At 38.0% G+C, this 16,163-nt stretch overlaps 1 protein-coding gene across 1 annotated transcript in view; it reads left to right on the top strand.

The window, feature by feature from the left end:
- LOC139142193 (serine-protein kinase ATM-like) overlaps nucleotides 1–11,163 on the top strand; it is a 44,477-nt gene extending 33,314 nt beyond the window's left edge. Inside the window, exons 16-17 of the mRNA XM_070712046.1 lie at nucleotides 9,324–9,387; nucleotides 10,227–11,163. Coding sequence (XP_070568147.1) covers nucleotides 9,324–9,387; nucleotides 10,227–10,562 — 400 coding nt within the window. The 3' untranslated portion in view covers nucleotides 10,563–11,163. The remainder of the gene's footprint in view (nucleotides 1–9,323; nucleotides 9,388–10,226) is intronic.
- The last annotated feature ends 5,000 nt before the right edge of the window (nucleotides 11,164–16,163 follow it).

Raw genomic sequence — 16,163 nt, 5'->3', positions numbered from 1 at the left:
TGTTGAAATTTGTCTCTAATTCATTGTTTCTGCTATTCACTGCCTTATTGATTGATGTCCTTACTGTGATTGGAATTTTGAGCCTTACATTTCAGAAAGATTCTGTCAACCTATCCCATATCAAAAAAAGTGTTCAGTCTATTAGGGACACATTGAATACAATGACTAATGATTCACACACTGTCAGAGAAGTCTTTAATGATTTGGGTGATGTTCCTGGCAATGGTCAGAAAAACCCATACAAAAACATTAAAATCACTTACAATCAGCCACTCAGACAGAGCTTCTGTAGTGTACGAGAAAATTATATCAACAAACTACTGCAGAATTTAGATTGCAGATTTCCAGATGATGAGATGAATATTCTGGAATGTTTTGATGTAATTCTAAACCCACACAGATATCCTGAAAATTTGGCCAACCTACCTGACTATGGGGTCAACCAGCTTGATCAACTGTTGAATCATCATAACAATACACCAGGTATTGATGCTGATAGAGCTAGGGCACACTTTCTTGTTTACAAACACTTCACAAGATCTCATAGGGACGCACTGAATTTTGATATGTATATCAAGCTGTTGCTAACTGATTTTACAGAGGAGTATCCTGATCTTGCCATTCTTGCTAAAATTGCTCTTTTCATACCAGTGTCCTCTGCCCCATGTGAAAGGGGCTTTTCAGTACAAAATGCCATCAAACAGAGGCACGAAATAGACTCAATCCTCGAAGGCTTAATAGACTAATGTTCATCAAACTGGTTAGCCCCATCACAGATGATTTTGACTTCATAAACAATGCTAGGTTATTTGCTGAAGGAGCTGCTGGCAGAGTGTGAACTCAACCTACTGGACTTGCTGGGTGAATGCCATTTCAGAGTATGAAATTACTTACCTTCTTGTCAATTTGACAAATTTGAATACTTGTTCAAATTTCACAACTTTGTGAACTTGTCATTAAAGTTATGAGATCATTTCAATTATGAATAGTGTTCTTTGAATTGATCAATGAGGGACCTCAGTATGAACTAGAATTTTCATGTAAGAATAATTTTAAGAAATGCGCAACCATTTGCCGTGTGTTATAACACTAACTGAACACAGTGAAGACCATGGCATGGATAAACAATAAAATATTCTTTGAAATAAATTGGGACCCCCATATTTTGATGTAGGACTCCCATTTTCTAACACCAGGGGTCCCAGGGACTCTCAAAAGTAAAAAGTGATGTAAAACCCTGTGACTATATATACTCTTGCTCCAGCCAATCAGTAGCCTGATTCCAGCTAAGCATTTTATAATGGTACACAGAATGCTAAAACAGTGAGTAATAATTGTTCAAGGTTATAATTATGAAGTTTTATCTTCCACTCCTAACGATCGCGGTAATACCGCAGGCACAAAAGTATATGGCATGAACGGCTACAGTTTGCAGTATTTTTTTTTTTTTTTGAGAGAGAGAGAGAGAGAGAGAGAGAGAGAGAGAGCATGTACGTCTTGTCAAATAAACTAGTACGTTGTCACTGTTGCGTATGTTCACTTCCATACGTCTGTAAAATATTGCAAACTAAATACCTAACAAAAAGGTGCAATTCATGAACACCCCTAACATGTCTTAGGTGTAATCGATGTCAAAAAAATAGTTGACGATTTATCAAATGTAACGTTCAAGTTAATTACGACACCCAAATTTTGTTCAATTTGTGCGATCGGGAAGTAAAACTCTGGTCATACATCGGTAGAGCCATTCCATGATAGCAAATATCGACATCGCGTCTGGGGACACTTTGTCGTGTCTATATTTTATTTATATTTGATAGCAGCATGAATGTCCTTGTAGTCAATAAAGAAGGCACTGAAATTACCAGTTAAAATTGGTTAAACTACTACGATGGGTTGCGACGTTTCAGCCACATCGTTCACCCCAACGTAACAGCCTATCACCAACCCGACATGCGAACATCCGGGTAGGCGAAGTTTATTCCTTAAATTTATGTCATTTTGATATTTATACGCCTACAGACTTGAAGCAAGTTTACGATCAAGTTTATCATCTCTTCATAAACACGTTCAATAAAGAAAGCATTCTGCTATAAAGCTTGTGTCAATAAAATACGCTGCTGATATAATTGTTTGAAGTCCGAAGCTCTGCATTAAAGATTACAGAATGGTAGGTATTCTTTGATCTTTGAGCAAACAGAACGATGAATGTAAGCAAGGAATAAACCAGAAATATTTATGTGTTTATCACATGACACCAATGTTATATCTGTGTTGATAGCATTGTAGTTTTTTACAGAGTGATAGAGATATTGCAAATCTAGTTGGCGCGATCACTATGAAATAATCAAGAAAAATATAAATTGACCGACATATCGACATAGTTTACGGCTCTGCACGCATCGATAACCATAGTCGCGACGGGGCCTGGGGTATGTGCCGCTACGGACCACGCTTCTCTAGATAAAAATCACTCTGCATTTTGATGATTTTGAATGAATGTGTCTGTGCCAGGACTATTGTGGCTGCACAGTAAAATTTCAAAGATCATTTCTGCGCTGATCGCCATAAAATGCCGACGTATTGTCAAGCGACGCCGCTCACTGGTACCATTTGTTGTATAGCATGACGGTGCTTTTTCCCAACAAAATTTTTGGGGGACATTTTACCAATTTTCATGAATTTCCTGTCATTTTTTATAATTATACACTGTTTAAGTGTATGAAGAGAGTGTACGCGTCAGCAGATAGATGTATCGGGCCAAGTAATGATAGTGTCCTTGTAGCGTTTCTTATGACATCTACGTTACGCTTGAAGTATTAACAACAACACAACAGTTATGTTCGTTTAATTGTATTGGTCAACAACAACAACAGACTAATAAACATAAACAACAATCACACAACAACAACAACAACAACAACAATAACCAGACTTCTGGGTTCCCTATGCTCAGAGGGTTGCGCCCACTGCAGCACTGAAAATTCCGTGAACTTGATTTGTTTGATGTCCTGTCAGCGTGGCTAAACTTGACTGACGTACAGTTCGCGTATGTTCAATAATGAATCTACATAATCAAACTTGTTATCCAAAGACTCTTGATGTTGAAAGGTCAATTTAGACTGCCTGAATAAACACATTGTCTGAAAAGCGTTTGCTGAACGTGACACTCTATGCGATGATCGTTTTTTGGACGTGGGATTCTGTGCATGTGATGACTGTGATTTTCTATCCATTTGACATCACGATTGCCGAACATGACAAATGTTTCAGAATTAAAGCAACGTGAGAGAACATCTTTCACCCGAAAAAATGAAAGTTACAGTATTTTTTTCGGCTTCAGGTGTAAGCTTATGATTGGCTCAAAACTTTTTAGTCTCAGTCAACACATAGAGAATGACGTAATTTGACCTCGCTCTGCCTGCCATTTGTCAACTCACGTACATGCACACTACAGATAGTGATTGACATTGCTCCATCGAGGTCCGTCAACTGCAGGACCTTGACTCCTATCTCTTATTCATTTTGACTACGAAGAGTAGTAAACTGTAATTAATTGTAATTATGACACCAATATTGCGCGCATCATCGTAAACACGTTTTATTAGCCAACTGGCAATCGTGTTCTATCCAGTACGCGCTAACGGAGCACCCATGCAAGCTATATTTCGCATATTCGCTACGTTTTAGCACTCTTACTAAGTTCAACGCTCAGTTCTTCTTTTTTAGCCCAGTTTGACGCTTACTTCGTATTCAACGCTGTTTGACACTCACTTTATCATTTCCAACGCTCAGTTCGACGCTCACTTTGCCATTTCTAACGCTCAGTTCGACGCTCACTTTGTCATTTTCCACGCTCAGTTTGATGCTCACTTTGTCTTTTGCCACGCTCAGTTCGACGCTCACTTTGTCGAATTTGGGACCCTTACATACCTGGTTACAGGAATGGGCAGTTCGTATTCGAAAACTGTTCAACAATGACATTGTAAATTTTGTGTTAATTAGTCCCCACGGACACCGTCCGGGGGGACTTATAGGTTTGGTCGTGTCCGTGCGTGTGTGCGTCCGTGCGTGCGTGCGTGCGTGCGTGCGTGCGTGCGTGCGTCCGTCCGTTCACGCAGATATCTCAGAGATGCAAGGAGCGATTTCATTCAAACTTGGTACAAGAATTACTTCATATGTCATACAGATGCACGTCAATTTGTTTTGTGATACGATCCAATATGGCCGCCAGGCAGCCATTTTATTACGATTTTTTCATGTACAGAGCCATAACTCAGACACGTTTCAACCGATTTTATTCAAAGTTAATACAAGGACATTGACCAATGTCATAGATATGCACGTCAATTTGTTTTGTGATACGATCCAATATGGCCGCCAGGCGGCCATTTTCTAACAATTTTTTCATGTACAGAGCCATAACTCAGACATGTTTCAACCGATTTTATTCAAAGTTGGTACAAGGACATTGACCAATGTCATAGATATGCACGTCAATTTGTTTTGTGATACGATCCAATATGGCCGCCAGGCGGCCATTTTGTAATGATTTTTTCATGTACAGAGCCATAACTCAGACACGTTTCAACCGATTTTATTCAAAGTTAGTACAAGGACATTGACCAATGTCATAGATATGCACGTCAATTTGTTTTGTGATACGATCTAATATGGCCGCCAGGCGGCCATTTTCTAACGATTTTTTCATGTACAGAGCCATAACTCAGACATGTTTCAACCAATTTTATTCAAAGTTGGTACAAGGACATTGACCAATGTCATAGATATGCACGTCAATTTGTTTTGTGATACGATCCAATATGGCCGCCAGGCAGCCATTTTGTAACGATTTTTTCATGTACAGAGCCATAAGTCAGGCATATCTCAACCGATTTTATTCAAAGTTGGTACAAGGACATTGAACAATGTCATAGATATGCACGTCAATTTGTTTTGTGATACGATCCAATATGGCCGCCAGGCAGCCATTTTCTAACGATTTTTTCATGTACAGAGCCATAAGTCAGGCATATCTCAACCGATTTTATTCAAAGTTGGTACAAGGACATTGACTTATGTCATACATATGTACGTCAATTTGTTTTATGATATGATCCAATATGGCTGCATGGCAGCCATATTTGTTACAATTTTTTCGTGTCCTTAGCCAAAACTTGGGCACGTCTCAACTGATTTTATTCACCGATTTTATTTAAACTTAGTACAGGGACATCGACCTATGTCATACATATGCACATTGATTTGTTTTGTGATACAATCCAATATGGCCGCCGTGTGGCCATTTTTTCCGATTTTTTCATGTCCGGAACCATAACTCAGACATGTATCAAGCAAATTTATTCAAAGTTGGTACAAGGACATTGACTTATTTATACATATGTATGTCGATTGGTTTCACGAGATGGTCCAATATGGCCACATGGTAGCAATTTCGTTATGGTTGTTTCATGTCGAGAGCCATAACTCTGGCAAGTCTCAACTGATCTTATTCAAAGTTGGTACATGTACATTGACTTATGTCGTACATACACTTGTTGATTTTTTAAACAGTAAGATCAAATATCGCTGCATGGCGGTGAATTTGTTACAATTTTCTTATGTACAGAGCCATAACTCAGACATATTGCCACCAGTATCATTCAAAGTTGGTACAAGGACATTGACCTATTTCATACATATGCTCCTCAATTTGTTTCACGTCATGTAGCAGTAACATGTCAATTATTGAAGTTTCGTAAATAGGCTGATATGTCAAGAAATACTGCATCAAATTCATGAAACTTTGTACAGATGTTAAGCTCACATTGCTTTAACATTGAAAAAGACATTTATCAGTGTCATTTTAATTAATTTGTAATTGCATAAGTAATGAACTTTCCTAATTAGGGTGATATAGCCACAAATTAATACAACATCAAATGTGATGAAACTTGATACAGATGTTGATCTCATAGTGTTGTAAATACTGCATCAAACTTTATGAAATATGGTACAAGTGATATCTGTTAAGTGTTAGGATTGTATGCAAAAATGTTTTGCAACATCCTGTTGATTAATTCCTAGTAGACTCATTTTATGAACTTTAGGATGGTGGCCTACTTTGGTTTTATGTTTTCATCACCATGGAACTCATTCTTGGCCATTGAGTGCCATCTGTATCAAAGTATTTTATCACAGACCTAATTAATGAAGAGGACTCTATCCTCTCTGAGGACATGTAATCAAAGTACCCATTAACAAGTGGGGACTGTGTCATCAACGATGACTTGTTATTTTGTTATTTTATTTAGTGTGTTTTTAACCGCCTACCTCTTGGACTTTTGATTGGATACAAAACATATCAGCATTTACTTTTGTCCATTAGGCCATTTCACATGAATGTCTTTCTTTGTGTAATAAAACAACGAATCTATGGCAGTTTTCGTCTTGAAATATGCATCTCATAGACTGCTCTTTAATTGTTCCAAACTAAATTATGACAGCTATTTTTTTTACATTGAATGTTTTTCTTTGTGTAATAAAACAGAAAACCAATGGCAGTTTTCGTCTTGAAATGTGCATCACACAAATTGCTCTTTAATTGTCCCTAACTTTAGTATGACAGCTATATTTAGAGGTTATAAATTGGGCACTCTGGTATTTGGTTGCAGATGTAAGACCTCTTTAGTGAAATTTAGCATATTTGGTTGAAAATAATTTCATCCAAATATGAAAATTTTCACCCCAATGGTCTGATTTCCACAACCATATCGCATCATTCTTATCTAAAGTTCTTGAGCGCATTGTTGCATCGCAGTTGAGCAGTTACCTCAGTGATCACTCTGTGTTTTCCAAGTTCCAGAGCGCATATCGCGCTCATCACAGTACAGAGACTGCCCTCCTGCGTGTCCATAATGACATCATGCTTGCTCTCAACGACAAAAATGACGTTCTCCTCATCATGCTGGACTTGTCGGCGGCTTTTGACACAGTTGATCATGAGATACTACTTCATAGACTTCAATTTCGGTTTGGTGTCACAGGTACAGCTCTATCGTGGTTCAAGTCTTATCTCAACCATCGCAAGCAGTGCGTCAAAGTTGGCTCTGCAGCATCAGCTAGTACACATATGAAGTATGGTGTTCCTCAAGGCTCAGTTCTGGGTCCGATTCTTTTACTCTGTACACATCACCACTTGAAGACATCATCGTCCAGCATGGTTTAATCATATGATGTATGCGGATGATACACAGATTTATGTTGTGTGTAGCAGACCTGATGAAGTTCGAGTTCTGTCGAGGTATGCGCCAACGAAATCCGCTGCTGGATGAAATCCAATATGCTTATACTGAATGATGAGAAGACAGAGGTTGTTCAGTTTTCGTCTCGTCTCCAGATCCGATATGCAGTGAAACTCTCAAGTCTAAGGATTGGCGAGTCTGATATTGCCCCTTCTGCTACAGTTCGCAATCTCGGTGTGAAACTTACCCATGACGGCTCGATGTCAGACCATATCAGCCACATCTGTAAGAATGGATTTTATGCATTGCGTAGAATTGGCAAGATCCGTCAATTGTTGGACAGACCCACCACAGAAAAGATGGTCCATGCATTTGTAACTTCTCAGCTGGATTACTGCAACAGCCTTTTGTATGGTGTTGGGAAATTTCAGCTCGGACGCCTTCAATCACTTCAGAATGCTGCAGCTCGCCTTGTCTCGCGTACTCGAAAATTTGATAATATCACACCCGTTTTCATTGATCTACACTGGCTGCCAGTAGAAGCTAGAATTAAATTCAAAATCTTGTTGACGACCTTTAAAATAGTTCATCGTGCTGCTCCACTTTATCTCATGGATCTGATCGAGATATACACCCCTACCAGAGATCTCAGATCGAGTAATTCGTTACGCTTAGTGCCACCGCGTGGAATGTTCAACAAGGCATATGGGCAGAGAGCTTTCTCTGTCTGCGCACCTTCTCTATGGAACTCATTGCCTCCTGATATTCGTAATGCCAGCTCCGTTGACTGTTTTAAGCGCGTTTTAAAGACTCACCTTTTTGCAAAGCACTATTACTAATGTTTTGGAAGGTCACCATTTTACCGGAACCGCTGATGCTTGATTTATTTTACGTTTTCTGCTACTTACTCTGTATAATTTTAATAATGTTTTTTTTTGTATTTTGACTGTTTTTACTCTGCAGAAATTTTCATCAATTTTAACCATTTATGTTTTAGCCTATTTTGATTGTTTTAACATTTTAGTTTGTCATGCTTTGCTGGTGTTTTATCAATTTTAAATGTGTAAAGCGCACTGAGACGTATGTGTAGTGCGCTTTAAAGAAATAAATATTATTATTATTATTATTAATATTATCATTTGTAACCTCATTATAAGAGGATAAACTTAATACAATAAATTAGGCCATTTCTACATTGAGCATTCTTTGTGTAATAAAACATAGCGAATCAATGGCTGTTTTGGTTTTGAAATGTGCATCGCACAGATTGATCTTTAATTGCCCCGAACTAAATTATGACAGCAATATTTAGAGGTTATAAATTGGGCACTCTGGTATTTGGTTGCAGATATTATAAGACCTCTGGACTGAACATCAGCATATTGGTGGAAAACGATTTCATTGAAATATGATAATTTTCACCCCAAAGGTCTTATATCTGCAACTAAATACAATAGCGCATTATAAAAGTTAAATACAGTTGGACAATGTCGTTATATAGGACACTAGGTTTGAATGAGAGTTCAGAAGACTAGCGTCAAGACAGACTCTAAAAAGAACATGACAGAACACACGCCTGTGCACAGTTGAATCAATACAATATGGTAATGCAACGCGTTGATTACACATTGAACCCAAAATTAAATTGAAGAGAATCAAATGATTTAAAAACAATAATGTTGTTTCATTGCCGTTGCTGCTTTTAACTTTTCATTTGAGTTCATCGAGCTGCATCAGACGAAAATTTGACAATGAAAATTAACCGTAGACCTATCCGGCAAAATGACATGTTGAGTTCTCTAGCTTCAATTTGAAATATGTGCGCATAAGCTTCAAAATGTTCACAGGTCTTCTTCTTGTTGACAATATATCAGTGGCCTGATTCCAGCTGAGCATTTTATAATGGTACAGAGAATGCTAAAACAGTGAGTAATAATTGTTCAATGTTATAATTATAAAGTTTTATCTCTAACATGCCTTTAGCTCAGGCCTGGCCCTTTCTGCTAAGTAAATATTTCATGCGATGGATAATGGTAGTCATAATATTGAGAATACCAATTTTGAATGTTTCTCCATTAGGTTCTGTGAGAAAACCATGGTGGTAATGCACAACAACCAGGAAGCTTTACTTACCATTGTAGAGGTAGGTATGTTGAAACAGAATGATCAAGTTCTTTATAAGGTAGCTGGTCAAGCCAGACAGATATGAAATAAAAAGTGAATAATGTTTGCCAATTATCTACACATATTGCATGGGCACAAAGGAGAGAGTTCTTATGTTGATAAACATGTTTGGAGTGTTATTTGTGAAATGTGTTGTACATGTGTCGGTATGGTACTCTTCAGTGTCATTATCTATGTTATTTGGTATCCATCACTGCCTTTTTATCTGCAAATCTGTAAAATGAGCTATAAACTCTGAATAGCTGATATAAAACTTTAATATTTGGTATGTAGGTGCTGAGCGATAATATTTGGACATATTATCTAGGGTTTGTGGTAACTGTTCTAAATGTTGGTCATCATTGGCTGCAGATTTCGTACTTTTCATGTCAATGGCTCAAAGCAAATAACCATGCATAGTTATAAAAATTGACATACTTTCAAGAAACTTCATAACATAAAAATAAACATTGCGAAATAAGACAGCATGCCATTTTATTCGGTATTTGCATTATTCAATGACATTACGTTGAATTAGAACGTTTTTTTTTTTGCGTTTAGTTTTGCATACATGGGTTCTGAAGGCAAACCTGTAAATACGTTTGCCTGTGCAAAGAACTTTCAATGCCTTCATATTTCAAGTACAGCTAAATGATGATATTGCAGTTTTAGAAAAATGGTGAAGCAGAAATCAGTGTTTAATTTGTTTCTTAGAATGAATGAGACAATTTATGCTCTCTCCTGCAGAGGATAAGAGATAGCCTTTTCTTTTCTCAGTCATTTAGACATTGTCATATTATCCCATGTTGTTTCCTTTAGGTTCTATTGTATGACCCATTGTATGAGTGGACTCTGTCTCCTCTGAAAGTTCTTCAACTGCAGCAGAATAAAGCTGATCCGGATGTATCAGACCTGAACATCACCAATGCTGGAGAAAGGGATGCCTTGGAAGGATCAGGAGACAGCAATGAAAGCAACACTGAGGAATCAAACAAAATGGCCGAAAGGGTGTTGCTACGACTACAGCAGAAACTGAAAGGTGTTGAAGAGGGAGTTGTTGTCAGTGTTAGCGGACAAGTGAACAGATTGATACAAGAAGCTAGAGATCCAAAGAACCTTTGTAGACTATTTCCCGGTTGGCAGGCCTGGATATAGATTTGAATAAAATACAAAAAGTTTTCATCAACTATTTTGACCAAACTTAAAACATTAACCTTTTGAACCCAGCTCGGAAAAAAAATGTCTATATGATGTCATAGGTCACCAGGGGGTCAGGGTGCAAAGGGTTAACACCATGACAGATTTCACAGCAAATTAGGACATTTCTTAATGCGTGATAAAGAAATGGGGTGATTTGTGCTTTCAGTTTAACAGTCATCATGCAAATCTTTCAATCAGAAATCTTTCAAAATTCAATTACATTCCACATCATTTTCTACTTTATTCTTTCAACTACATACCTTTTAGACGCTTTCAGATTTTTATTTTTTTCTCAATTGAACACGTCCCAAACCCCAATAAAGCAAACAAGCCTTGACAATATCCTTTAAAACCATGTCTGGGATTTTCTTATATGCCTTTTTTTTTAATGCGCTCTTAAAGATGTTAGATGAAGGTGCTTTTCAAGGAATTTTAATTATCACGCCATATAATTTGAATGGAGCCTCCGGGAAAAAATCGCAGACACGGTTTTTAAGGATATTGTCAAGGCTTGTCAATGAAGAAATTCCAACCGGAAATCTTGCAGCGTGTTTGCATAAGGCGGGAAAAACCGGTTTTGGAGGGTTCAGCAAAACGCTTGTCACGTGACTCTTATGCAAATAATGACCGTGCACTGTGCTTGGTCGGATAGCTCTATATTAGCGCTTTTAGAAAATGTATACTTTATTGGGGTTTGGGACGTGTTCCATTGAGAAAAAAATAAAAATCTGAAAGTGGCTAAAAGGTATTTAGCTACCTTGAAGCATTTTTCTCTACTATTCTCTGATTAAAAGTATTCCGTGCTTAGTCTGCATGTGTGTGACAAATTTCTGATCAGCAGAGAGAAATCATTCCTTTAAGTTTCCAGTGACACAAATCCTGCAAACTTTCTTGTTTGATTGGAAAATGTATTTTCAACTTCATGGAGTGCTAAAGTACGGTATCAAGCCACATGGAATCTTTCTCTTCCAACACCAATGATTACATTTTGACATTAGTCACAAGTCTACTCTTTTCTTTCATACATTTCTGATATATTTACAAAAGTAAATAAAGTTTTATTTCTGAAATGTATTATCCTACTTGGTTTTTGTTTCTTTATAGCTCTTATTACCTATTGATTTCTACACTTTTCTCAAAATTTGTTGTCTCAAAATGTGTTCATTTCTTTGTAACTTTAAAACAATAAATTCTACACTTTATTCCTAAGTAAATTCTTAAACAATAAATACAATCTCAGAAAAGCTGTAATAATATGGTACAAGCTGATGTCAAAAGATATAATCTGAAAGGTTTCAGGATATTTAGTCCCCATAGACACCGTCCGGGGGACATAGGTTTGGTCATGTCCATCCGTCCGTCCGTTCACGCAGATATCTCAGAGATGCCCGGACCGATATCATTTAAACTTAGTACAAGCATTATTTCACATGTCATACATATCCATATTGATTTGTTTTGTGATACGATCCAATATGACCGCAATGCGGCGATTTTGTTATGATTTTTTCATGTAATGAGCCATAACTCAGGCACGTCTCAGCCGACTTTATTCAAAGTTGGTAAAAAGACATTGACCTATGTCATGCATATGCACATTGATTTGTTTTGTGATACGATCCAATATAGCTGTATGGCGGCCATTTGTTATGATTTTTTCATGTATGGAGCCATAACTCAGGCACATCTCACCGATTTTATTAAAAAGTTGGTACAAGGACATTGACCTATGTCATGCATATCCACATTGATTTGTTTTGTGATACGATCCAATATAGCCGTATGGCGGCCATTTTGTTACGATTTTTTCATGTACGGAGCCATAACTCAGGCACATCTCAACCGATTTTATTCAAAGTTGGTACAAGGACATTGACCTGATGTATATCATGCATATGCACATCAATTTGTTTTACGATATGATCCAATATGGCTGTGTGGCGGCCATTTTGTTACAATTTTTAGCTCATATTTGGTATTTATATAAATACCAAAAAGAGCTTATATGGTGAGTCGGTGGCACCTGTATGTCTGTATGTATGTGCTGATTTATGTCTATCACACGCAAAAGCTCCCATACCACCTAAGCTACCATCTCAGTATTTGGTGTACAATTAGATGCAGGGGTTGAGATGTCACGTTGTTCAAATGAACACGTCAATGTCAAAAATGTGCAAATGAGGTAAGGGAAATTCTGCAAATGTTCAGAAGTGGTGGTATGCCAATGACTGAAACACTCCACTGACCTTGAGTCATTTCCTGTCATTGTTTATGAACTGTTACATATTAACAGACCTGCTCAAACTTAGGGACGGACCATTAGATCTTGGAAGGGGTGGTCACAATGAAATTGTGAACATTTTTTTTACACTTGTAAATTTCTAAAAAAAATTTTTCTAAATGAAAAAAGCTGTGCTAATTTTTTTCTGAGTAAATTTTCAGATTTATAATTTTTTTTAGTTCGACGCTGTCTGAGGATACAATGTACATCCATATCACTAGAAAATAAGATTGCATGCTGTTACTGCAACATACATATGGCCTAGTGATTTACATTGCTGATAGATTTCGCGAAATGTTGCAGACCATCTTTTGACAAGCTGAGAAGCTATTTGCATAAAATCTGAAATTTCAATAATAGTGTTTTTAGGACAATTTTTGCCCTTTTTTGATCAAAACATCTATTTCTCAGTACCAGCATGTCCAACTTTTGTCATTCTTGTTTTTCTGGTTTAAATATTTCCTGTTGTTTTTCTGGTTGTACTGTGCAGAATTGTGCAAACTGTTGCCATCCCCTAGGAGTGAAAGTTTTCCTTCGACGTAAAACATCATTGACTAGATCTACCATGTGGGTGCCAGGAACGGGACTGCCATCGTACATCAATTCCCCCTTCTCATTCCAGTCAATCAGATTGTTCTGTTTCACTTTCTGCAGAAGTAGTGGTGCCTTTTTCTTCACTACACCTCTTGGCTTTGCATAGTCGATCCCTTTCCCCTCTGCAGTCAGGTTCAATGAAGACACGGTAGAGGAAGTTGCACCAGTTTTTGTTTCAGTTGGGACAATGCTGATTTTCACGGGTTCCTTCCTTTTGTCGATAAAAGCCCTATACTGCTGGAGAGCTTGTTGGTACAGTTTGGTTTTTTCATCATCAGCTAAATCTGTTCTCTCCAAAACCTGTTGCATCTCCCGATCTAAGGAGGATAATACCTTGGTGACGGGATGTGTAGCCTGATTCTGCTGCACTTGTATTGTATCAAGCAATTCCTGTGGCACAAGTGCCATCTTCTTGGCGTGTTCCATGGGCATGGTGGCTGTCACTTAAACAAGAGACTTCCCAGCACAGACAGCACAGGTCCCAAAACAGCAGAGAGGAATCCTCCTTTCTGAACCAAGATTTTCTTCTTTTTAGACGTTTTAACCTTCCTATCTGTCAGCGTGCAAAGCTGATGTTTGTATTTGCTCAATGTCTTCTTCTGACTCGCCGTCAATGGAACACTCCCCCTCAGGATGTTCAAACAACATTCACAGAATCAGATCGTTGCTAGCTCCTTCAATAACTCCTCTCTGCTGCTTCGGGTTGCCTCTGGCTAACACAGAGAGAAAATGGGCATGCTTTCTCATTCGCTGAGACATGATGAATGATGAAATTTCTTCCCGTCATATCTATTTTAAGTTTTCCTCACATAAACAAAGGTAGTCTCCCCAGGAAAAATGTTGGAACGCAGACGTAGGACTTCCTGCGTGTTGGGTTTCAGGTCAATAAGAAGATAGCCATAGGGTTTATGGGTAGCGTCGCTAAATGCTTCTTGAACAAACTAGTGTGTCCAGGATACATCTGTTTGGCCAGGTGTGTGATTTGCGAACCATCTCTCGGGTTTTTGAAGAGGACCAAGTAGTGTGAATTTAAACTCATGGTGCGAGTTTCTTTGCCTTGGTGAAATAGATTTTGTAAGATGAGCATCACAGACAGGTTGCGATGATGAGAGCCTTTGGTGAAAAGGTTAGTAATTCTCCGGTCGTTGCCAGTTTCTGACATCAGATCACCGATGATCAATAAGTTTGTTTTCGTGGAAAAAAACAATGTGTCCAAATCGACAGGAATGCCCTCCACAAAACGAATACCTGGAATCTGGGCAGTCAGTTCTGCATAGGCAGGTTGATACTCTCCATAGCACCAGACGATGTTTTCTGGAGAAGGAACAATCAGGGCTTGTCTTTCCTTCAGAAGTCGTTTCACAAATTCTGTTTTGCCTGACTGTGTTGGCCCACACACGAGTGCAGTGAACGGATGGTGAAGCCTTGCATCCATAATTTAGTTGGATTGATCTCCTTTTGTCAAAATGTGTACGATTCGGATCAAGTCACGCAGCAGTTGATGGGAGTTAGATTTCTTGGCCAGTTTTAAGAATCTATGTCTTTCTAGTTTGTCTCCGATGTTATGCACTTGAACAAGATGATTTGCCAGTCTGACCAGGTGTTTTGCAGGACATCCAGGATAAGGACAATTCTTTCTTATTCGTGGCATATCAAACGGTTGGCTTACTTTCAAATTCTCCTTTTTTCAATCAATGATCTTGACATTACCTTTGGTTTAAAAAAGTTGTCGTAGATGATGTAAGGTAAAACACAAAGGTAGATGAAGAACATGGGCTTTGAAAAGTCTCGATTGTTCACGATCAATCTTAACAATGTTTGCAGAATGACACCCATCATGCCAACTGAGTGAATTACATGAAAGCACTCTCTTAAATAAGCAAGGAATACCTCATTGCACGAAAGAGGAAAGGGAGAGAGAGGGGGAAATGGCCCGAGGGGCAAAGGGGCCTCCTTCTTTTCATGGAGGGCCTACATGAATTGCATCCCAGAAAGGCAAGGGGGAGTTCAATGGGTTACACATCTTCACTGAAGGCCCTCGGGGCGCGGGGGCCTGAATTTTGGCCCTGGGGGCAAAGGGGCCATGCTTTTCATACCTTACCATTCCTCAACACCTGCACACGCAAACACTCTCTCCCACACATACAAGGACAAAACACCATTTTCTTCTTTCAAATCAATCCATCGAAGTGATGGATTCTTTAATTCCTGTTAGAAAAATAACTTATGTAAACATGTTCCAAAAACATTTCATTGTCAAAAAGTGATGTAAACATTCACAATTTTTTTTTGTATTTAACTTCTTATTCTATTTGTTCGGTCATCTTCTTTTTTTTCTTTTTTTTCTTAAAGGTCGGTGCAGATTAAAAAAATAATAATAATAGAATAAAATAAATGTAGCAATATATTTATTTAACGCTTGCAATTTCAAAGGAAAACAAAAGACAAAAACATCTCATAATCTTCTTAACACCATAGTTAATCCCGATCCCAGGCCTTTTCTCCCGGGATTTAAAATTGAACTTGAACAAAGAAATAAAAAGGTAAATACTCAGTATCCATTAAATTTTGAATAACAAATTCAATGATAATTCACATATTTTTTTTTGAAAGAGTCCATTTTTTTTTTGACTTTTAAGGGTTTGTTTAAAATTTGCGTCCGAGGGAGGAGGATACAACAG

Source organism: Ptychodera flava, chromosome 10, assembly GCF_041260155.1.
Source record: "Ptychodera flava strain L36383 chromosome 10, AS_Pfla_20210202, whole genome shotgun sequence".
NCBI classification, from domain to species: Eukaryota; Metazoa; Hemichordata; class Enteropneusta; family Ptychoderidae; genus Ptychodera; species Ptychodera flava.
This window is presented reverse-complemented; position numbering and strand designations above follow the sequence as displayed.